The sequence below is a fragment of the Oryctolagus cuniculus genome, chromosome 3, assembly GCF_964237555.1.
Source record: "Oryctolagus cuniculus chromosome 3, mOryCun1.1, whole genome shotgun sequence".
Lineage (NCBI taxonomy): Eukaryota > Metazoa > Chordata > Mammalia > Lagomorpha > Leporidae > Oryctolagus > Oryctolagus cuniculus.
In genome coordinates this window covers 4204420-4228098 of record NC_091434.1, presented here as the reverse complement: position 1 = coordinate 4228098, position 23679 = coordinate 4204420, and the positions used below count along the sequence as shown (strand labels likewise).

General features: G+C 61.7%; 1 protein-coding gene and 1 long non-coding RNA gene across 18 annotated transcripts in view; one reads left to right on the top strand and one right to left on the bottom strand.

The window, feature by feature from the left end:
- Positions 1 to 23679, top strand: part of AGAP1 (ArfGAP with GTPase domain, ankyrin repeat and PH domain 1) — a 527130-nt gene that overhangs the window by 133391 nt on the left and 370060 nt on the right. For 3 of the 17 annotated variants that reach the window (XM_070071486.1, XM_070071483.1, XM_070071484.1), the window contains exon 1: positions 14349 to 15770. The exons of 8 other annotated variants lie outside the window; for them this stretch is intronic. In XM_070071486.1, the coding sequence (XP_069927587.1) occupies positions 14897 to 15770 (874 nt within the window). In that variant the 5' untranslated portion in view covers positions 14349 to 14896. Of the gene's footprint in view, positions 1 to 14346; positions 15771 to 23679 lie in introns of those variants that run through there. 6 more of the 17 variants (XM_070071485.1, XM_070071479.1, XM_070071480.1 and 3 more) reach the window with 4 other exon arrangements.
- Positions 1645 to 15040, bottom strand: LOC138849145 (uncharacterized). The gene is made up of 3 exons (XR_011387548.1): positions 14903 to 15040; positions 2829 to 3243; positions 1645 to 2097 (listed from the first exon to the last, which is right to left on the bottom strand). It is a non-coding gene; the product is annotated as an uncharacterized lncRNA (long non-coding RNA).

The following is a 23679-nucleotide window of genomic DNA, read 5'->3' as shown; positions in this document are numbered from 1 at the left end:
GAAAGCAGTGCACGCTAACCTCGGCAAATCCAGGGGCAGAGCCGGGGGTTCCCCGGAAGGCGCTCGTGTCCTCTGGGTTCCCCAGCTCGTTTCAGTCTGGGTGGTGATAAGGGGATGGAGGCGGTGCAGGGAATTTGTCCAGAACTGCGCACTGAGGGTAACCGCGGGTGTGTGCCTCCCCCCGGCCTCTGTGTGGCATGGGGAGTCCTTGACGGGTGCCCCGATTGATTGTTCTGTGACCAATAATGTCCTCATCGCCATGGTATTTCCTGGACAGCTGGGTTGCTAACATGGGGAACTATAAGAGCAAGACGAAGGGAACAGATTTTTGAGTTGAATATTTTAGTGCGCAGCAGATTGAAAAGGGGACGTGCCCCGCTGGTGGACTGGCGGAGAAGAACCGGAGGAGCAGCATCCGTGTGCCGGCTCAGACCGACAGCGAAAGCAGCGGTTCAGGTTGAAGGTCGACCCAAGTGTCCCTGCGTGGGGTCGCTGGAGTTGAAATTGAAAGTGACATGAACCACGTACTAGGAGTTATTAGTAGCCCCTTGTCCCCCGGCCACTGCTGCGGCTCACGTGCGCCTCCTCGTGCCCACAGGGGTGGCCGGGGAATCTTCCCTTTCTCTCCCTAAATGATAGCTTGACGATGATTTCATCGGAAGGGTCTACCATCTTGGATGGCTGCCTCGTTTTCATGTAGGCAGACGGTCTCAAACTAGCATACGAATATCCGAACCGTCCCATCAGCAGATCTGCATTGTTCCTGCGGTTGTGTCGGCACTGACGTTAATCAGCTACAAGGAGTAAGCAGCGCGTTTCGCGTTTCCGGTCCCTTTGCTGCCGTTGTCACTGCGATTTGCATTCATACGGGAAACCCAGCAAACCTGGACAGAAGCTGGCTTTCTGATTGAATCGCGTCGTTTCAAACAAAGCTCTTCCACGGAGAAAGAATATTAATTACTCTAGCCACGTTCTTTTCTTCCGAGTTGTGTGTTAACAGAAACATTTGTGCTTTTCGGTACAAGGTCAGGCTAGATTTAAAAGCAGACATACGCTTTGAAAATTGAATCATGCTGGATTCGAGAACATGGAATTAATTAAGTGTACAGAAGCTGGGAGACAGAAGAGTCGTTGCCTCCGTGTTTGTTCTTGAAGGTGCTTTGTTCCCCTGGCAGATCACCGCTCGGCGCCTGGCGTCTGCGCTCTTCCTGGTGTGCGTTAATAAATGCAGTAGTGGGAAGTGTAATGGAGGTGAGGCTGGAAGGTGATGTGTCCTGAATTAGCTTCCAGGTGATTCTAGGATTGCCGGTGCCCAGGGGCGTCTGTCAGAGTTGCAGAACCACACCTGGGTGACTCGGTGGCCCACTCCTTAACTGCATTGTGTGTCCCTGGTCTCCTTTCCTGTATTTCACCAGCATACCCTTCCCGTCCCTCACGTCCAGAGTGAGCTCCGAGGGGGCTCTCAGAGCAGCCCGAGTGCTTTTATCTGATCAATTAGGAGCAATTAAAAACGCCTCTCTGGCGTGGCTGCCGGTGAGCAGCTTTCTGGCGCGGAGCAGAGCGCCGGAGGGAGCAGGTGCTTTGTGGGCCTCTGCCGGTGGCCGCGGGGCTGAGTCCTTGCGTATGTGCGTCTCTAATACGTTTCCAGGAGAGTGCTTTGCTCCTGCTCAGATTTATCCTGCGGACGTTTCCATGGTCTTTGGTTTATTTGTTGGTTTTATTTGAGGCGCTGTCCTGGGTGCTGTGGGGGACTCTTTACTGAAACAGGATCCTGGGTTTTGATCTGGGGACTCACAGAAAAGGGGGTGGTCCTGTGCGGGGCTGGGTGCGGCAGTCACTGGAGGTGGGGGGTTCCAGCGAGTAACTTGCGGGGCTGCAGACTCCAGCAGGAAACCCAGCAGTGCCGCGTCCAGGCTGCGCCCCTGCATCCCCGCAAGGACGTGCGATTGTCCAGCGGCCGGCCACGGGGGTCGCTGCTGGTGATGGCCGCGGATGAGGACGAGCGGTGGAGAACCAGGCTCTCCTGTACCCCGGGGCTCCGTGCCGTGCTGGAGACCGCGCTCAGGGCAGGCATCCTGTGCTCGCTTCTAGGGTTGCCTTGCAGACAAACAGAACAAGAAACCATTGCATTTAACAAAGCCTGTGACCCCCATGGACCTGAAGCGAATGGGGCAGGGCTTTGGCACATGGGCCCTAGAGGAAGTGGGGAGCAGTCCCACCACCGGGGGTACACTAGGGGTCTTTCGCGGAGTTGCTGTCTGCAGACACGCAGGAGGTGACACAGCATCCAAGCTGCACACACGTGGCTTCGCGCACCCTTGGGAGGTGGGAGGCAGAGCCCAGAACAGCTGACCCCAGCCCTGTCGTAGACAGCGGATTTCCCAGCTTCCCTACGGAGTACGGTGCCTGGGGGGCCCTGGTCCGCTCGGCTGGAGAGGAGGCTGGGAGATCCCCTCCCCCTCCGACCGCGAACACCTGCTCTGGTCTTTGGCGGCTGCTTAGCCCGGGCTAAGCCGGCCTCGCAGTTGCCGTGTCTTTGGGTGTTTGCTGAGGAGGGGGATTTTATGAATCCTGGGCTCTCATTGTTGTTATTTTTCGGTGAGTGCTGTGGCCCCAGGATCGTTGTCACGGTGTGACTAAATGTGGACGTAAGGACCCTAGGGCAGTGGGGGGCACAGCCCCAGCCGGTGACCTTGGAGGAGCAGGAGGAGGTCAGCACACAGATACGTGCAGGGGGCGTGGCCACGAGGGGCGCAGGGCGAGGGAGCCTCTGCAGAAGCCAGCCTGCCGCCGTGGTGGCCTGGCCTCGCACCGCTGAGAACGCAGACCTGTGTGTGGCGCTTGTGCCGGCAGCCGTAGCCGGCTCAGCCACAGTCGAGGTCATTAACGTGGAGGTGCTCAAGACCACCAGAGCCTTGGTGGGCCCCGCGTGCGTGCTCCCTCTCGTCTGTGTGCCTTTTCCGCTAGACCGCGCGGTGTCTCCACGAGGGCGGGATCCTGCGTCAGAGCTGTCCTTGCAGCAGGCCCGGGGGGGGGGGGTGGCGTGTGTCCTTGCTGTGGCCGGGCTGGGTGTCTGCTGAGAAGCGCGGAAGGTTCTGGATGCCCGTCGCCTTGTTGATCTAATTGTTTCCGGATGCTTCTGCTGCCTTCCAGGGTGGAGGCCAGGAGCCTGGGAGGAGGTGTGGTGGAGACGTGGGTGAGAGGGTGCGGGGGCACACACAGGAGGAGGCCAGTCTGTCGGAGCTGTGGGAGAACAAGGGGCAGGATGCGTCTCCCGGGAGCAACCACGGGGCCGGTCCCCTGTCCTGAGACCCCCCGAAACGTGAGCCTCCCAGCACCCACCTCTGCAGTACCAGTGAGGCGCCTTCTGTTCTTGACATTGTCCCAGTAACCCAGTGCTGTGCGCGGGCTCCCCCCTGGTTTTACTCCCCTCCGCCTCTTTGTTTTTTATTCCAAAGATTTATTTTTATTTATTTGAAAGAGTTAAAGAGAAGCAGAGTCAGAGAGAGAGAGAGAGAGAGAGGCCTTCCATCCGCTGGTTCACTCCCTTTCAAATGGCAGCAAAGGCTGGAGCTTGGCCGATCTGAAGCCAGGAGCCAGGAGCTTTTTCTGGGTCTCCCACGTGGGTGCAGGGGCCCAAGCACTTGGGCCATCCTCCACTGCTTTCCCAGGCCACAGCAGAGAGGATCGGATGTGGAGCATCCAGGATTCGAACCAGTGCCCATATGGGATGCCGGCACTGAAGGCTTTACCAGCTACACCACAGTGCCAGCCCCCGCCCCCGCCCCCGCCCCCGCCCCTTTGACCTTCCTCCCTTCCCCTCCCCTCCTCTCCCCTCCCCCCTTCTCTTCTCCTCCTCCCCCTCTTCCTTTCTTCCTCTTTTCCTCCCCTCTTCCTCTTTCCCTGCGCTCACTCCCAGCTAGCCAGATAATCCAGAGATCACACTCTGCCTTCCTCATCCTCAGATCCCACACCCCCAAATTCAGCCGACAGTGGATCAAAAAACATTCGCAAAAAAAGCACCCAGGCTTTGTCCTTGCTGCTGCAGCCTAACCGTACAGTGTCACCGGTGTTGCCACGGCTCTGAGATGGTGTCACCGGTGTTTCCACAGCTCTGAGAGCATGTCGGTTGTCCTAAGTCATGTAGAAGTGGCTGAGTGCACAGGGGGCGTGCAGAGGCCACAGGCGAAGGCCCCATCATTTTATGTGCAGGGTTTTGGGGTGGGGGCGGCTGTCCTGGGACAACTGTGCTCTTCTGCCTTGTCCTCCCCACCCCCCCCCCCCCGCCTCCGGTTGTGCAGCCACAGAGTGGGCTCCTCCTCCCTGGGGAAGGCCATGGGGGCACTGTGTCACCCTCCCCCCACCCCAGGGCAGAACCCAGGCTTCCCCCTGCCTCTGGGGTGGGGGCAGTCCAGCTCCACCCTACACTGTGAGATCTGGGGTGCCTGCGTTTCTGTATGTGTAGCATCTGTCTAATAATAGCATCTGGCCCACCGGGTCCTTGGAGCAGCCGACAGGCGCGGCGTCAGCACCCGTGCAGCGTCTCACGTGGCGCCTGCTTCACGAGGTGGCCTCCTTCAGCCCTGGCCTTGGTCGCCTTAGGAAGGGAGCTGAGCTCCTGTGAGAGGCGCCTGGGCTGCACAGCGCACAGGGACAGGGTCCTGGGATGGGGGCGGGGGCTGAAATGCCAGGACGGGGCCTCCTGTCCCCTTGCCGGTGGCTCAGGGTTCGAGCGTCTCTTAGGGGGAGCCCCATGTTTGCACGCACAGATGTTTGGCTCTAAGGCCGCGGCTTGGTGTTGACCCTGGAGTCTTCATTCCGGTTAGAACGCTGGAATCCTGTTTGCCAAGGGCTGGGGGCTGGAAGCGCAGGTGTTTCCGTCTCTGGCAAGTCCTGGCCAGGCAGGCCTTTGTGGCTCGTGAGCGGGCAGTGCCCACGGTTTACCTGCTTGGGCTGGTGTCAGATGACAGACTCGGAGTACCAGAATTGCAGAGGGGGGACTGTTGGGAGCCTGCTTGGTGGGTGAAGTGTGCTCCGTTCCCGTTACACAGGGAGGCTGTACCAAGTATTGCACTAGAGCAGTCCGTCAGAGGAAGGGTCCCTGACTGTCACCTGGCGTCCCCTTTGTCATACCCCAAGTTTCCCGTGACAGCTGCTGGCGTCCCGGGCGCGGTGGTGGGTGATGTGCACAGAGCGCTCCTTGTGGGTGCTCTGCAGACTGGCGCCCAGCATGGGTGCCCCCGGCAGCTCGCAGAGGCTTCCTAGAGCAGGGCCTTGGAGAACGCTTGTCCGTTGCCCTGGGAACTTCCGCCGTGGCAGGTGCCCAGGGCTGTCAGCTCCTTCCTCGGCCCTGGGCGTGGGTCCAGCATCACGCTTCTCCCAGACCTGCTCTGCCTGCTCCTTGAAGCCCCTGCCTCCAGGGTTTGTGTGTGTTTATTTCCCAACCACGGCCCAGCCCTCTGCAGGTGATGTCATGTCATGGTCAGATCACAGCCAAGCAGCCGGACACCTCCGACCTCAGGAATCCCGAGGGCTCTCGGGTGAATCAGCCGCCACCCCCTTTTTTGCGATGGGTCTGGAGGAGTGGGCAGGGGAGGAGAGACCCCCGCCCCGGGGGGTCCCTCCATCACAGGCTCTGGACCCCCTGCCCTGCCGGGGCCAGCTTTGCCCTGCAGCCTCACTCTGGGTAGCCGCCCCCACCCCACCCCCGGGCACATGGTAAGCGTGTGTACATGTTTTCCAGTGCGGGAGGAGGGGCAGGCCAGGCTTCCTCAGAGGGCGGCCACCCAAGATCAGCTGCAGCTGAGGATTTTTGTGGTCGGAGGAAGCAATGAGTCACCCTCTTCTCTGTGCCGTTCCCTGACCTCCGGAGACTGCTCGGATAAACTTGCGGGTGTGTATGGGGGGAGGGGCATCGTGGGGCAGCAGCATTCGCAGACATCCTCCTCGGGGTTTGGTGCAAGTCAGCTGACCTTGTGGTCTGGGCACCGACAGAGGCACACACCTGGGGCCTTCCACAGTCGGTCCTGAATCAACTACCTGGGCGACGTCCACCACCAAGCAGATTTAGGGAACAGGACACTGGCGAAGGCTGGGGTCGGTGCTAAAGCTGCCGTCTGCCAGGGGAGGTGGCTGAGCCGTGGGAGGTGTCAGGGCGGGGTGGGAGGTGCTGAGGAGGTGCGCCCAGGGGTGAGGCTGGAGGGGCAGGGCCAAGGCCAGCGGGGAAACGTTGGGCCAGGAGCTCCCGTGCCCAGGCCCCAGTGATGTGCAGGCTGCAGCTGCATCCCGCTGGTCCCAGCAGGAGACAGTGGTGAAGATGGGTTTGGCGTGGGACGGTTGCTGCACTTGAATGAGGCATCTGGGGGTGTGGCATGCAGCACACGGCTGTTTTAAGCACCAAGCAAATGCTTCCCATATGGCACCCCGTTTGATCACCACGGCCAGGCTGTTACTACCGTCTCCTTGTTGCCGGTGTGGAAACCGGACGCAGAGATTCAAGGTCACCTTCCTGAGGTCACACGGGGTCTGCTTCATTCTGACCCGGGAGCCCAGCCTCTTAGCTGCCCTGTGGCTGGGGGTGCCAGGGGCCTTGAATGCCGCTTTGGGGGAGGCCCAGAGGGGCCTCTGGCTGCAGGGGTGAGGGTGGTTTCCTGACAGTGGGCTGAGCCGGGGCGTGGTGCAGCCTGGCCAGTGGCTGGGGAGTGCAGGCCGGGAGAGGACAGGGAGCCGGCCCTTCCAGAAGCTCCTGCCACAGTGGGAGGAGATGGGGAGGAAGGGCACGCAGGCGAGGCAGGTTCTGTGTCGGGGTTTTATGGAGTGGGGGCGTCATGGGGCATTTTCACGCACTGACCCCGGGACAGGATGTGATTGTGACGGACATCACAGCTGTGAGCAGGAGGGTCCGTGAGCTCTGGTATCTTCCACTGGGGGTGGGGGGCCCAGTGACAGCTTCAGGGAAGACATCGTGGGGTGGTTGGGACGGGAAAGGGGTGGCCAGGGCTGCAGCGAGGGCCTGGGGCACCAGAAGCAGCCCCTGTTGCCTGAGTGCCCGCAGTGGACATGGTGACATGCCCCTGGAGGTGAGGGACATCTGAGGGTGGGGCCGGGTTGCTGGTCCAGGGGCTGGACCACCAGCCTTTGCCTTGTTGAGGAGCAGGGGCAGGCGCTGCCTTTGCTGGACGGGGGAGGAGGCACGGGAGGTGCATCTGAGGAACAGCGGAATCGAGCCTCCTGAGGGCTGCTGGGGCATTCTGGACACAGGACGACGGCTGTCTGAGGCCGAGACTGTAGGGCGGCGTCAGTCCTGGCGCGGAGTGTAGCCATGGGTGAGGCACCTGGGGCCCGTCTGTGGTGAGGAGCGGCAGCGAGGGAGTGTCAGACGATGGCACCTGAATCCCAGCTGTGCGTGTCCGCCCGTTGCAGAGCCCAGTGGTCACGTCTTAGGCCATGATGGGGATTTCTAGTTGAGGGGGTCTTTTCGGCTGCAGTGCCCAGAGCTGGGGGAATTAGGGGTTGTGAACTTGCTTTCGACGTAACCGACCAGGTTGCCGTGGTCAACAGCAGTGCCAGGCGTGGTTGGAGTGTGGTCCTGTACTGTGCCAGCACCCTTTAGTTTCTCATTCCCCGACTTGGTCTGCCTTCCCTCCTGGGCGATTCTGGAACCGGTGATGGTTCTGAAGAGGCAGAGAGCGCGCAGACCCCAACTCCGCGAAGCAGCCCAGCTGCTGCGGGCGTCATCCGGCTTCAGGCTGAGCGGGTGTCCCTCGGCCCAGCCCTGCCCCTGCACACTGGCTGCCATGACCTGTGCGTGGCAAGCTGATGCCGAGATAATCCTATCCAACCCTTCCGTGTTACCGGGTCGGACGTGGTCCTGGGAACCCTGTCCTCTTTTTCCCGAGAGCTCCTGTGCAGACTGTAGTAGCCCAGGAGGGAGGGTGTGTCTGTCCCCTGAGCCTGGGGTATGCAAGCAGGTGTCCCACTGGCTGGTGGAGGCAGGGGTGTGGTCACAGGGCTCCCTCTGCCGAGCCCCCCGGGAGGGCAGTAGGCTTTGACCAGGTGTCTAAGACATTTTCTTTTCAATATTTAGAGAAGAAAATATCAAATCTTCTAATCCCCTGGGCACGGATAAGATTTTCAGATACATGTGCATCCGAATCCCAGCTGGGATGCAGACTTAAGTAATGACCATGTCAGAATATCATGGCTGCTGTAATGGGCTGATAAAGGTTCCCGGGGCACTGTTCGTGACTTTGATTTTTCACGAAAGTCCTGCGTTTTTAAATCTTTGGGATCAGTAGAAGCTGAAGAAAGCTTACAGCACCTCCGGATGTCCTTGGGTCTGTTGAAGCTCTTCTCTCACAGCTGGTGGTGTTTGTTTCTCCTCCAGGAGATAATTAGGGGACCTGACCGACCGGGGCTCTCTTCCCGCAGTTCCAGAGGAGCATGTGTGGGGTTGTGCTGGTGCAGCAGGGGCGACTCCCTGCCGTGGGTCCCACAGAGGGAGATGTTGCTGGACAGGCCTGGTCCCCTGTGCTCTCAGGGAACAAGATCAGAGAATTCATAGGCAGTGTCTTATTTTATCTTCCACACACAAACTCCAGAGCGACCTTGCAGCTGGCTGAGGGACAGATGGAACGTTGTGTGTCACCGTGGTGAATCCTTGGAGTTCCTGGGATGAGAGCTGGGTGGCGGAGGGGCATCCATGGGGACACGCCGGCCGTGGCCTGCGTCTGGCACCTAGCGTGTGACCGTGAATGGGAGCCACGGTGATGATGGAACCAGGAGTGGTTTGTGTCTGTGTCTGAGACGTGCCAGTTCACGGGTCTGATAGCGTACGTCAGCTTTGCCTGAAACTTGGCGGGAGACACCACCGAGTCGTCTCCAGCATTTTCCCTTGTTGAGGCGTGAGAATCCGCTCACAGCCGATCCTTATTGGCATCGTTAAAGCCAAGACTTGCTTCTCACCGGCCAGCTTGGGTGGCCAGGGCTTTGCTTCTGCTTCAGTGTCCTCGGCTGGTGGAAGACGGAAGACCGGGTCTGAGTCTGCCCTGTCCCCGTGCCTGGGGCGGACCAAGCTCTCCCATTCACAGTGAAGCCGCGGGTGCAGGCAGGAGCGGGGGGAGGGACGACCCGTGGTGGTGCCGCCTGGCTGGGGCCCCCTGGCGAGCCGGTAACTCAGCCGAGGGCCTGCTTGGAGTCCTGGGCTTTGTACACCTGGTCCACGATGGCCGCCAGTGGCCCTGCCACTGGACTTGTGAGCAGCAGCCTCCCCCAAGGTCAGCTGGGATATTTCCTCCTGGAAACCAGGCAGTGTTGCTTTAGATGGAGGCTTTTTTTTTTTTTTTTTTTAATTAGACAGGCAGAGTTAGAGAGATAGACAGAGAGAAAGGTCTTCCTTCCGTTGGTTCACACCCCAAATGGGGGCTATGGCTGGTGCTGCGCTGATCCAAAGCCAGGAGCCAGGTGCTTCCTCCTGGTCTCCCATGGGGTGCAGGGCCCAAGCACTTGGGCCATCCTCCACTGCCCTCCCAGGCCACAGCAGAGAGCTGGCCTGGAAGAGGAGCAACCGGGACAGAAACCGGCGCCCATATGGGATGCCGGCACCGCACGGGACAGTTTTACCTGATAAGCCACAGCGCCGGCTCCCTAGGATCATTTTTGAGGTTGTGGCTGGCAGGTGGTGCGGGCCCCGACTATGTGCAGAACTTCCCAGAACAGAGAATTGATGAGGCACCCTGCTCTAGACTAAGGTGAAACACCACCTCCCTTTCTGAAGGCTCCTCCGAGAGTTTTAGCCAGAAATGAGCGCTTTCTGCCTTCTCTGACCTGCCTCTGCCTTACCACACGTCACCCCCTCTCCTGGGTGTTGGTCGCTTTGACACTTGCCGGTCCCTGAGTGCTGTCCCTGCACAGACTGATCTGGGTGTGGCTGATGCTGCACACCTGCCCGGAACACTGAAGCCCCCCAGCCACGAGGGTTGACGTTCCGGCCCCACCTGGCAGGTGCAGCTGTCTGCAGGTGAGGTGCCCCCTGCTGGTGTCCCTGAGTGTGTCTCAGAGGATTCCTTGGGAAGCCCACTGTTGGCAGGTTACTGAGCTGGACTCAGGCACCCCAGGGCAGGGTGGGCTGGGAGGTGGGTCACCACTCCCGTTCCTCCAGGGCCTTCCGCTGACCACACCACCTAGGTCCACAAACGCCTCTGAAAGGAAGTGGACTCGCTCGCTCGCACTCTCTTTTTTAAAGATTCATTTCTTCATTTTGAAAGGCAGAATTACAGAGAGGCAGAAGCAGAGGCAGGGTTGGGGGAGAGGTCTGCCATCCGCTGCTTCACTTTCCAGATGGCCGCAACAGCCAGAGCTGGGCTGATCCAAAGCCAGGAGCCAGGAGCTTCCTCTGGGTCTCCCACGCGGGTGCAGGGGCCCAAGGACTTGGGCCATCTTCCACTGCTTTCCCAGACCATAGCAGAGAGCTGGATCGGAAGTGTAGAAGCCGGGACTCAAACCGGCGCCCGTGTGGGATGCCAGCACTGCAGGTGGCGGCTTTATCTGCTATTCTGCAGTGCCGGCCCCAGAACTCTTCCTCTTAAGGTGGGGCCACGTTCAGTTCTGACGAGTAGCTGCCCCCCGACCTGTCCTCACGGGTCTGTGGCCACACATGGGGTTGTCCATGGAAAAGACGCTGTGGAGCCTGTAGGGAAAGTGGGGAGCAGATGCCGCCAGCTCCCCCCGCCCGGTGCCAGGTGGTGGCTCTTGTCTTTGTCCCTTGCCCTGGGACAGACCTCCTGTGGGCTGCTTCCTGCTGGGTCAGAGCCTCCCTCCCTAGGGGCGGGGCAGTCGAGGGTCAGGTTCAAGGGGAAGAACGGGGCTGCTCACGCATTCCCCTGGAATGTCCAAAGCAGGGGAGGAGGCATGGCGTCTGCCCCTGGAAGCGGAGCCTCACGATGCTTCGCATTTGGGAGTCCACGCCAAGCAAGGCAGCGAAACGTGCGGCTCTGCTGCTCCCACGCAGCTTTGAGGCAGGTGGCTGCCAGGAAGGGGCTTCGAATGACCCCTCGGGGTTTTTTTTTTCTTGGCTGCCAGGGTGGGTGTGCAGAGGCCAGGGCAGCATTGCCAGCCTCCTGCGGTCTGCTAAGACGTGTGAGCGTGGTTCTTGGCTGTCAGGCTGTGCCGTGTGGGAAGCCAGTGGCGTAGCAGATGGCGCTGCTGCCGACCATAGCCAGAGGTTTCCTTCAAGAGGCTCTGGGCGCTGGTGCTGTTGGCGAGAGTGACCTCCTGGGGAAGGCTGATCTGCAGGTGGCTAGGGCTGCCCTGGGAGGGGCGGGCGGGGCTGGTGGGCCCTCGGCCCTGCCGGCCTGCGTCTTAGGCAGCAGGAGTCCTCTCCTCCCCGGACTTGGGCACTGCCTGGCTGCTGGGGGTTTGGATACAGACACCGATTCCGCTCTTTTTTTTTTTTTTTAAGCCAAAATGGTGATAGATTCTATGGTGTGGGAATACTCAAGAAACGATGGTCGCCGTGGGATTTGTTTAAAAAGCCTCAGCCGATGGAAGTGCCGTGGCCACGTGGACACGGAGCAGCGTCAGGGTTCTGCTGTTTGGGAGCAGGGCAGGTCTGGCTTTGTGGAGGGGATTTAGGTCGGGAGTGACAGGAGCTTGCCAGTCTCCTTGACATCGGGCGAGCCCACATCCGGGGCGCCGGGGAGCCGCGCTGGCAGGCGGCCATGCTCTGAGATGGTCAGGCCCGATGTGGGGTCATTATGATGGGTGTGCAAAGTCAGGCTTCCTCCTGGGGCAGGGCAGCCGGAACAGTGACCACAGGCTGGCCGGCCGGGCTGAGAGATTCCCTGGAAGACTCCCTGTCATCTGTGGATCAAATGGATTCTTCTACTCCAGCAGCCTGCATCCAGGCAGGGCGCGGTGTAAAACGTGGGCTGGATTCTAGACAAAGGTGGGGTGGCCGGGAGACCGGGAGGGTGCCGTGCGGAGCTCTGCAGGGCCGCCCCTCCCCGCTGCCTCCACGCTGCCTGTGTCTCAGACGCACGGCTGTGGACCAGGCGCCCCCGTCCTGAAGTGCAGCGCAGTGTTAAAGCTGCGTGGCTTCTTGCACACAGTGGGATGGTGGGTTCCGGTGCCACCTCTGCCTCCTGCAGAGCTGTCTGGCCACACTGCTGAGTGTCCGCTTCTCACCTTGCGTGTCCAGACGACCTTTGAGCGCTGTGCAGCTGCGGCTGTGACATGTTCGACTCCTGCCAGGTCCTCGTGGTACTCTTGGGTGAGACGGAACGCCGGGCACCGCGGCCCTCTTTGGGGTGGCTTGCCCCCTTTCAGTCGTTACGGTAACAGCACCCAGCCTTGGAGGACTGGCACCCCGCCTTGTCGCTGTGCAGCCTGAGTGTATATTGAACGAATAAACGAACCGGTGGGAGAATGAAGAAATGAGTGAGCGCCGGCTCGGGGCGCCGTGTCCAGGTGGCGTGGCCCACTGACGGGTGTCACTTCAGGAGGGCTCACCCGTCTGCTCGCTGTAACATCCAGAAAGCAGGGTGCTTCCCACGGCAAGAGACACAGCATCGGAAGGCAGGTGTGGGCCTGGACAGTGTGAACTGCATGCCCCAGGGAGGGGCCACCCTCTGAGACTGAGCATCCCCTGACAGGGTGGCCCCTAGAAATGTTCCCAGGGCCTGTGCTGTGGCGTAGCAGGGCACGCCTCTGCCTGCAGTGCCAGCATCCCGTATGGGCACAGGTTCGAGTCCTGGCCACTCCACTTCTGATCCAGCTCCCTGCTGACGGCCTGGGAAAGTAGCACAGGATGGCCCAAGTGCTTGGGCCCCTGCACCCACGTGGGACACCCTGAGGAAGCTCCTGGCTTCGGATCCCCTCAGCTCTGGCCACTGCTGCCACTTGGGGAGTGAACCAGCAGGTAGAAGATCTCTCTTTCTCTGCCCCTGCCTCTCTCTAATTCTGCCTTTCAAATAAATAAATAAATCTTAAGAAAGTAAATAAATAAATAAATAATAAGTAAAAAAAATAAAAATAAATAAATCGCCCCATCTCAATTAAAAAAAAAAAAAAACAAGCAAACCACCCAGCAGTCTTTCTGGTTTATTTCATTGTCTGAACATGTAATTTCACCTGGGTAATGTTCCAGATTTGCTAGACTCTGACTTCTTTCAGCAGAGAGCCTACCTGCTTATCTTTCTGTTGCTTTCAGCGTCAGGAACAGAGTGGAGCCCCCGAGTGGTTGCTAACACAGTAGAGTGGGGTCACCGGCACCTGGTTTTTGCCTGCACATCACTAGCCCGTGCCGAGGCACTGCTTCGGCAGTCCCGGGCCTGGAGAAGCATCTGGTTTGATTGGCAGACTTTGTATTTGTCATGCTTCTCGTCTGAAACGCACATGCATGTCAGGACAGCATGGGGAACGCCGTGTTGACCAGGCACGTGTGACAGGCGTCCTCCCTGCATCCGATGTTCCCTGGGCCCAGTGTCTCGTGGGCGGATCTGATGGACGAGAAGCTCAACTTTTTAAGTAATCAAGGCTGGGCTGGGGCTGGGGCTGGGGCTGGGGCTGGGGCTGGGCCGGGGGCTGGGGCTGGGGCTGGGGGGCACAGCACGCTCAGCCTCTGCTTGTGAAGCCAGCGTCCCATGACGGAGTGTCAGTTCCCGTCCCGCCTGCTCCACTTCCACCCAGCTCTCTGCTATGGCCTGGGACAGCAACAGAAGATGGCCCAACTGCTTGGGCCCCTGCCACCCGCGTGGAAGACCTGGATGGAGTTCCCGGCTCCTGGTTGTTGCGGCAAATGGAGGATCTGTCTCTGTCTGAGACGGATGATATAGATCGATGCCCAGCGCAGAGTGTTACAAACCACACAGCCCTCCCTGCGGTGGTCAGAGTTCAGCAGCTCTTGTCTGCCTCCCCACTTTACAGGTGGACATCCTAGGTGGCCCCACCTGGCCTGGACAGGCAGGCCCTTCCTCCTGCCCCTCCCCACACACTGGGTCTCCTCCTCCTCCCTGGTTCTTGTCTTCCCGGGAGCCGGTACGAAAGAGAACCTTTGTGCTCCAACAAGTCCTAGCGTGGTCTGGTCTGCAGAGCTGCGTGCTGAGAGCGCCGCCCTGAGCCCACAGCAGGAGAGCGGCCCCTCCTTTGTCCTGTGCCCAGCCCTGGGTCGCGCGTCCCCTTAGGACAGGGCCAGCGCCGGCGCCGCGAAGCTCCGGTCCGCGCACTCGCGATCCAGCCCGGCGCTTGGGCACGCCGCGCTCGCCGCCGCCGCCGCCGCGCTCCCGAGCTCTGCCGGCTGCGCTGGGCGCGCGCGGCCCGCGGCCCCGCACGTCGGCCCCCGCCCCGCCCCGGCGCGCATTTCCATTTTAAACCGCCGCCCGCCCGCCCCTCGACCGCGGCCGGCGCAGCTGCCCGCGCGGCCCGGGCCCCGGGAGTGGCGGAGGCTGCCGAGTCGCCGAACGGAGCAGAAAAGGCCCGGAGATGCCCCGGAGATGCGAGCGGGCCCCGCGCCATAGACAATGAAGCCGCGGGCGCCGCCGCCCGCCCCAGGCCCTGCGCGTCTCGGCCGCACCTGCCGGCGAGGCCGTAGCCGCGCCTGACCGCCCGCCCGCCCGCCCGCCCGCCACCGCGCCCCGCCGGCCCATGGCTCAGCGCCCCGGGCCCGGACCCCCGCACTCGGGTCGCGCTGCGCACGGGCCGGCGGGCGCCAGGGGCGCCGTACCCGCAGCCTGAGCGCGGCCGCCTCTGCGCGGGGGGGCGTGGGCCCCGCTCCTGGCCCTCCCGCCGGCCCCCAGCACCTCTCCCGGGGACCCTCCTACCGACCGCCCATCGCTGCCCGCGAGCGCTCTGGCTGCCGCAGGGCCCCGGCGGGCGGCGCGACGGCCGCGGCCGGGGCACCATGTACCTGCTGGACAGCAGCGGCGAGCCCGCGTCGCCGCCCGCGGACGCGATGCCTCGCGGGACGCCCCCCAGGAAGACGGTCTACCGCATCTCCGTGACCATGGTCAGGAAGGAGCAGCTGGCCGCGTCCGGCCCCGACCCGCGCCCTGCTCGGCGGCCCCGGCCCCCGCGCTCCCCGGACGCGCCTGGGCGGCTCGTGGAGGAGGCCGAGGAGGCGGCGGGCGCTGAGGACTCCGAGGACCGCGAGCCGCGCGCCTGGGACTTGCGCACTTTCCGGACCCGCAGCACCGGGCAGCTGGAGCTGGGGCGGCTCCGGCCGTGCGCTCGCGGCCCGGACCCGGTGGACCTGGCCGGCGGCGGCCCTCCGGCTGCGGAGGAGGGTCCCAGCAGCCCCGACCTGGAGGGGGCCCGGGCCGCGCCCCTGCGGCGGAGCCTCAGTTTCAGGCACTGGAGCGGCCCGGAGGAGAGCCCGCCCCTGGGCGTCGGGAGGCGCCACGGCAGCTCCGGGAGCCTGACCTGGGATGCGGGCGACGGGGCCGCCGCGCAGCCGGCGTCGGAGAAGCGCAACACCCTGGACGTGGGCGAGGTGCTCAACAAGGGCGACGCGCGCTCGGACGCGGAGCGCTGGGAGTGCAGCAAGAGCAAGAACCGCACGCTGGACAACAGCGACCTGCAGCGGCTGGAGCGCGCGCGGGCCGCCGCCGCCGGCCCCGGCGCGGCCTCGGAGCGCCGGCTGCTGCGCTTCTTCAGCGGCATCTTCGCGCGCAGGGACGGCGCCGCGCGCCAGCGGGGTTATTTCAGCAGCCTGCGGCGGGCCCCCGCCGACGTGCACTCGTCCAGCGCCGAGAGCATCGGCGGGTCCCCGCGCAGAGGTGGGCAGCTGGGCCCTGGGCGCGCGAGGCGGGGGGGAGTGGCGGGAACGGACCTGGTCCCGCTCCGGCGCGGAGCAGCCGTGGGCCCTGCCTTGCCGGGTCAGGAGCCCCACGTAGACTGACACACTGCGGTTTTTCCCTAGCAGTCTTGCAGCATTCTGGAAGTTAATGAGTGCCGCCGCGGCTGTGTGTGTGTGTGTGTGTGTGGTCTTTGGGGGTCTGACCTGGACAGGGATCCCCTTGTCCAGCTCAGCCTTCTCCCTAAGCAGGCAGGGAGCTGGCTACCTGCAGCACGTCTGGTACCTGTGGCCTCCAGGGAGCCGTGCTTGGCTTGCGCAGCCTGGGGCGCAGGTGCAGCTGCCTGGCAGGAGAAATCAGCATTGGTCTTGGTTTATCCTGTGCCCCCCACCCCCACCCCCAGCCTGCAGTCTGGGCTCCCTGTCAGTGCTACCATCTGTGAGTGTTGTGCCGTGGGCTCAGCTGATTGGGCGGTTCTCACCTGCTGAGAGTTCCCGGCAGGGGTAGGGCAGGAGTGGAGGGTGGGGGTCCTTCTTGCTGCCAGCAGGTGTCTTGATGGGGAGAGGGCTTCGCCCTCCCCATCCTCCTGGGCAGGGTCCTGTTTCCCAGTAGGGCGCTCTGGCAAGCATCTCAGGTCTCTGATGGGACTTCTGGGGAGTGCCTCTTGCAGGAGTCAGTTAATTGCTAGCATTTGGGGGCCAGAAGCCTCCAGAGACTGCAAAACACAGATCCCGTCTGTGGTACTCGGAAGGGGTGTGGCTGGATGGTTGCACCCTGCTCACGTGGGCTGGGCATATGCCTTGACATCCCCTTATCATTAATCATATCCCTCATCCTAATGACCGGAGCCCACTGCTGGCAGAGAAAAGGTAGCTGGCAGGCTGCAGCGTGGCTTTTTTAAAAAATTATTCACGCTTGTATCCACTGGGCCACTCCCCAAATACCCACAACCCCTGGGCCTGGGCCAGACAAGCCAGGCCAAAGCCTGGAACTCAGGCCAGGTTTCCCACGTGAGTGGCAGGGGCCCAGCAACCTCAGCCTTCACCTCCGCCTCCCGGGGACTGGCAGGAAGCTGAAGTCGGGAGCCAGAGCGGGGCATGGAACCCAGGCACTCTGAGATAGGATGCGGGAATCCTGCCTGGACCTCAGCCCGTGGGCTGGGTGCCCACCGGTGGAGCGTGGCCTTTGCAGTAGTAGCTGTCAGCTTGGTGCCTCCTGGAGAAGTGGCTGTCGCAGGTTAGCTGCCCGCCCTAGGGAGTCGGCACAGAGGGGTCCCCGCGGTCGCTCGGGTACCCTGTAGGCAGAAGGGCCCTGTTCCCTTAGCTTCTGGTGACCCTCAGGGGCAAGAGGATGCCGGAGGTGTGGCAGGTGCGGTCTCCACGGGGGGAGTGTGGCCTGCCATCCCTGCCTGATTTGAACCTGCCTGGGGGCACTTCCTGTCTGACAGCAGCTGCTAGCCCACCCCTGCCTGGTCCTCTTACATATTAGGAAAGGGTGGGGGTTCTGGTTGGTGCTCCCCTGCCACGCACGGCCTTGGTTGGGTTCCGAAGTCTCACCTCTGAAAGGCTCGGCCCTCCCTCTAATAGCAGGCCTGCCGCTTTGTTCTTGTGGACTTCAGAACACATGGTAATTAGCTGCCTGGGTTCCAGACAGTCTCCCTCGGGGCGGGGTGGGGGTGGGGGTGCACAGACACGGCTTAGAACCGCACGGTGCCTATTGATACAAGCCAAAAGCCTTTGAGGTCTGAGTATTTCCCCTCTGTCAAATGGGCTGGTAGATTGAGAACAGTCGAGGTGTGAAGCCTGTTGGGATGTTTCCCTGTAGGGCAGCGGTAGTAATAATTACAGTAAGCCTGCGATGGTGATGGCTTGTCCCTGGTGGCCTGGTGGCCGGTCCTTCTGGGGTGGAATTACTTTGGCCTGAGATGTAATGACACTGCTAGGGTTGTGGGTTGCATCGAAAACCCGATTTTAATGAACTCGTTAAACACACAGGTGAGAACTCGGGGCCGTGCTTTGTTCTGAAGATCTAAGTGCCTGGTTTTTTCCCTCTTTTTAAAGTTGTACTTTTCATCTGGATGATTTTTTTTTTTTTTGCGTTTGGCTAAAAGGTGTGAATTACCATTGTTTGCGAGACTTGGGCAAGGCCAGTATCTGCTCCGGATAAACGGACCAAGCCCCCTCAGCTTTCAGGGCCTCTTGTGTTTTATTAGCCTTCTTGATTTTTATTAGAGTTCCCAGCTTTTATGTATTTCCCACGACATAAATTACTCAGAGGTTTGGGGCTCTTTAAGTGGGGTTCGCATTTAGGTGATGTCTCCACTTTAGGGTGACACTGAGGACAGCGGGGCCCAAGCTGCACCTCCCTGTGAATGTCCGTGAGCAGTGGGTTTCTGGAAGGCAGGGTGGAGGGTGTTAGCGAAGGCACCTGGAGGTCAGCCTGAGCCAGTGTTTGCCGGCGAGGTCCGCGACACCCAGGCTCAGCAGGTACCAGCGCAGGTCCGGTTTTGCCAGACGTTTATGCGTGGAAGATCCATGCTCAGGCCTCCCTGGGCTGCACAGGTGGAGACCGCAGCCCCCTCACCTGGCCCACATCACGGGCACATCGCTGGCTTTCTTTACATCCTGAAACTGGGGAGCTGGGAGGGGACACCGGGCAGGGCCGGGGTGTGGGGTTCCTCTGTGAGAACCTCCCTCTCTCTCCAGCGGCAGCTGGCAACATTTTGTGTTGGCTGGAGGACCAAGTACCTGCAAAGCCTCAAGTAGGTGCTGAACATGCTCCTGGTTCCCTAGGAAGTGCTTAGCTGGGGGCGGGGCCGGTCTTGTCTGGAAGTCCACCGCTCCCACATAGGTGGGACCACATGTGTGGTCAGGCCATGTCCTTCGGGCATTTGGGATGCCAGGATGACAGGGCTCCTCTGCGTTCGCTCTTGCCCTGTTTGTCTTCCTGGTGTGGGCCAGTCGGTGGGGTGGGGTGGGGGTGGGGGGGGCGGATGCAGGGCCTGCGCACGGCTCTCGGCGGGGCAGAAAGACCCCTCAGGGCCAGGGCGGTGTTTCCTGGCACACAGGCACACAGCACGAGGGCAGAGGCTGTTGACACAAGGATAACTTAATACAAGCGAAGATCAGATTACCAGTGATTGATGACATGTAGGCTGTCCCGTCCAGGTGCTGGCGCCCCGCGTGCCCGTGGACGCGGGAGAGGCCGGCCTGCTCTCCCTCCCCGGAGCCAGCCCCCAGCCCCCAGCCCGCAGCCCCTCACGCGAGTCCTCAGGGTGCTCTCTTGCTGTCTGGGAGGATTGATTACAGCAATAAAGTGATTCATTGATAGCTCTGACCGAGGTGAGCTTTTCAAATGAGTAATTTGCAGCCGCTTTGTGCCAGCGCACGTTATGAGTGGCTTTGTGCCTTAATTTTGGATTTCCTCGATGCGTAGCGCTCGGTTAGCGGAGGGTGAGAGACGCAACCAATAAAAAAAGCAAGCTCTCGGCCCAGAAAGCAGGCAGCAGCAAGGAAGCGGAATCCACTGACTTAAACGGCTTCACACATTCTTATTTTTAGACTTGGCTGGCTGAGCGCGGCGGGCCCTGAGTGTGTCGGGAAGCTGCGGAACTCAGAACTCACTGGAGGCATCTTGAACAGATTCCCCGCCCAGCCTTGCGTTGCTAACATTGAATATTCCTGGACAGGGTGCCCTTGTTTCTTTACCACGAAAGCCGCACTCCCGGGGACCAGGCAGCCGCACTGGGGGTGCGTGGAGGAGCTGCCTGGAGGGCCAGCCAGGAACTGTCTTCAACAGCCGCCGGACGCTGGCCTGGGTCTCGCTGTGGAGCCTGGGTCTGAGAACAGGACGCCCGTTAGCGTCTCCCTCTGTGACCGCCCGGGCTGGGAGGTCTTGTGCTTTGGAAAGATCATGGAGAGATGGACTTAAGAGAGACGTTTATCCTGGCACAGGAAAGAAACGGGAGCAAAGTCCGTGTGCGGGTTGTTCGGGCGGATGTGTCCCCTGCACACCTGGGGAGCGCCCGTCTTGTCCCGAAGGTACGGGCGGCCCGGCCTGCTGCTGTCCGCAGAGACTTGCGCAGGTCGCGAGTGTCTTGTGTTTGGAAACCGGAACCCCAGCCCGGTAGCTCTGGCAGTGCCGTTTCTTTCTAAGTCCTCACTCACTGAGTCTCATCTGCACTTGCCGGCAGCAGAGCGCTCCAGCCAGGCCAGGCAGGGTTTCTGTCGTCCCAGGTCGTCAGCCTGCTGGGGGAGATGGAGTGGCTCCAGGAGCCCCGCGAGCTGGGGGTTCACACCTCTGCTGTCCGCCTGTGACCGCGCAGGCGTCTCCGTGGAGCGCTCGTCCGTGTGCAGTCCTGTGACCTCTGATAGCGAGCTGGTCCAGGCAGGAAGTGTGTGTTTTCCCCTTCTGTTCTGTAGAGCTGAGGCCGCTGGGTGTGGCACACGGGCTCCTGGTACATGCGGGAGGAATCCTGGGAGAATTGGGGAACTGGAAGAGGAAGCAAGGGAAGGGCGCTGTGAGCTGGGTGCTGCGGGGTGGGTAGGAGTTCACCGATGGCGCAGGTTAGTTGGGATCGCTGTGGTGAATGCCAGAGAGTTCACTGCTTTTCCGCAGACCCGTGTGGCCAGCGCCAGCACCGAGCACAGACGAGGCTGTACTCGTTCCGACAGTGGGCGTTGTTTCTGCTGGGATCCCCTCGAGGCAGGTAGCTGTTTTCCCCTGTGAGCTGAGACAGTTGTGCGAGCCAGGAGAAAGGGGAGCCGTCTCGGGATGGAGCCGAGCGCACACAGCTGCGGCGCTGTCTCCCGGTGATTAAGAGCAGAATTGGTATTGGGGTCAACAGATTAGCAAAAAGAGGGGAGATTACTGTCTCCTCATTATTTTGAAGGAAGGGCCATCTGCCCCCTGGTCTTCCTGTGCGGCTTTGTTCCCGTCTTCCCTCGTTTGTGGGTGGCGGCCTCGGGCTTCTGCCTCTCTGGACGTGGCCTCACGGTGCCTGCGCCCCCCGCCTCCTGCGAGCTGTGGGCACGCGCGTGGAGAGCCCGCACGCACGCGGGGGCTGGAGGTGGTTCGGGGGGGTCTCGGGTCTTTGTTTTCCCCCAGCCTCTCCTGATTTCTGTCTTTGCGGTTGGGTTCCGGTGCTGGCATCCCTGGCCCATCTCCAGCCTCAGGAGATGGGGAGACCGCAGGACCCCTCGTGCGGCGCCAGGGCGCGCCAGGCAGGGGCTGGGAAGGGATCCTCTGGGCTTCTCCCTGCCGGACAAATGAGGATGGTTTGACAAGGCCTGCACTGGCAGGCAGGAGGCAGGGAAACCGACACTGTAGTTTGTTGGTGGCAGTCACGGCGCTGAGTCTGAGGGCGCCTTTGCCGGTTCGTTGGCTCGGCCGGCAGGTCGGCTCCCTGCATCCCGCGTGCTGCCCGCGGGGACCAGTGGGACGCAGGTTCGGCGGAGTGTACGCTCCTTTGTTGGGGACCCTCGTCAAAGCGAGTGTTGTGTTCCCTTTTGTCCTCGTGCCTGTGGTTGCAAAGGCCCCTTTGAGCCAGTCTGCTGACCGTCAGACCGAGTCACCCGTAGACAATGCCTCCAGCCTCCTGCCCTCTCCTTCCACGCGAGCCCAGTGACTCAGACTCCACGTCTGTGGCTGGGGGTGGAGGAGGGGTTGCTTTGCTGCTTTTGTGTCCCAGTTAGCTCTTCAAAGAAAAGATTTTGCTTTGACGCTTTCCTTGCGACTTAAGTCCTGCTTCCTTAGAGGTGGGCCCAGCCGCCCGGGGGCCAGCGGCCCTGCCGCGGACGGTGCTGGGGCTTGGGTGGCCGCCTCCTGGCTGCGGGAGCCCGATCCCTCCTGGGCTTATGAGCAGATTGCCTGTTTTGCTTTTCCTGGTCCATCTCTTGTCTCATGGAAGAGCCTGGAGGCCGAGTTGGTTGATTCCTGGGAGACGGGGATTAGGGAGTCTGCCCTCCCGGGGTTGGAGAGGCAGCAGGAAGAGGGCGCGGTCCTCACACTGATGAGCGAAGCCGGCGGGAAAGGAGTTCTGACTGAGGAAGCTGTCCCACTTTTGGGGGGTCCCACTTTGGGGCACGCGGCCTCTGAGGCCGGGGAGTGCTGGGGGAGGGCACGGTGTGCTTCGTCTGGGACCGAGTTGTGAGAAGCGAGGCTCTGACGGCCCCATCTGTCTCGGTTTGCGAGGTCTGGAGTCCTCGGGGATCTTGGATTTTGACGATTTTTGTACCTGGCTTTCTCGGGAAGAAGAAGTGTTGGGTTGATGGCCCTAGTTCCGGCACCTGCTCCTTCCCTCCGCCTCCTGCCCCCAGGTGGCTCTTCCTGCTGGGCTCTTCCTGGAGGCTCCCCCAGCCTCCAGGGGGTGCTGAAGCCCTTGGAGCTTTTGGTGTCCTGGTGGTGGGTGAGGGCTGGACCTGTGCCTGCTCCTCTTCCTCCCTCGCGTGCCTCGTTGCTGGTTTCAGGTGTGTGAGTTACCCAGCGATGGGGGCGAGAGAGGAAGAATGTCCTGTCAATTTCTGTGGAGGAAGGCCGGTGTCTGGGCTCGGTGCTGTGAGTCTTGTCCAGCTGCAGCACCCCAGGGGTCCGGTGACCGTCCTGAGCCCTGTCACGTCTTTGTTCAATGGCTGCTGCACCACTCACCTGGGCTGCTGGCTGAGACGGCAAGCTGGGCACCGCGCAGCCCAGCGTCTGGTCCCTGCCGGCTTTTGTTTGCCTGGACAGCGGGTACCTGCCGGGACTCTGAGAAGCAGCTTTGCCGAGGTGTGTTCCTACGCCCCGAAGCTGCACGGGCAGGGGTTTGGATTCCACTGCTTCCTCCTGGACTTCCCCCGACCCCAGTCGCACTGCTGAAGTCCCTGACAGTTCTGACAGTTCCTCCTCTTGTCCCCCCCGCCCCCTTCTCTGTGTGGCATTGCTCTGCCGTGTATGCATCCGGGTTCCTCCCGCGCCCAGCCAGGCCGGTGTCGATGTCAGAGAGCTGGGCTGCCTGCTGCACCCTCACTGCTCCCTGCTGGCATTCGGTCCCGGAGGGAGGGCGGCCGGGAGAGGGAAGCCCTGGTCGGATTTCATGCAGTGGGTGATGGACACTCCTTGCTGGGCATGACCCGGCAGTCTCCAGAGAGCGCCAAGCGCCAGTGCAACACATCTGCGGCTAGCTCAGCCACGCTGCCCGAGGTGAGGGTCCTCTTTGGACCTTGGGGTTTCCTGCCGCGCTGGGGCAGGCAGCGGCCTCGGGCTGGGGCTGTCGGCTGCGGCCCACAGCTCTGCAGCTGAGCCACGGAGGGTGAGGATGTGAGCGGTTGTCCGTCCTCAGTGCCAGTCAGGAGCCCCGGCGAGGGACGTCACCGCAAGGGACCAGATACCGGGCGTCCTGGTGGTGGTGGGGTGTGCTACTGCAGATGAGGGGTCATTGGACGCAGAGGAGATGGGCAGGATAGGTGTTGGCCCTGGAAAGGGACTCAGGAAGAAACCGTGTGCCCGTGGGCTTTGGACAGTGTTGGACCTGAGTCCAGAGTGGGGTGCTGGGCAGGCTCTGGGCAGGACTGAGGGCCAAGGGCCCAGGGCCGCCTCTGCGAGCTGTGTTCTGTGTAGGACTGAGGGCCCAGGGCCACCTCTGCGGGCTGTGTTCTGGGCAGGACTGAGGGCCCAGGGCCCAGGGCCACCTCTGCGGGCTGTGTTCTGGGCAGGAATGAGGGCCCAGGGCCCAGGGCCGCCTCTGCGAGCTGTGTTCTGGGCAGGACTGAGGGCCCAGGGCCGCCTCTGCGAGCTGTATCCGGAAGGGCCCTCCAGCCTGTCTGTTGGTACGTGACTTGGGTATTTGCTGTGTGACCCACCCTTGCACCCCCAGCCTCTGTTCCCTCGCTCGCCGTGAGCCCACGGGAGGGGA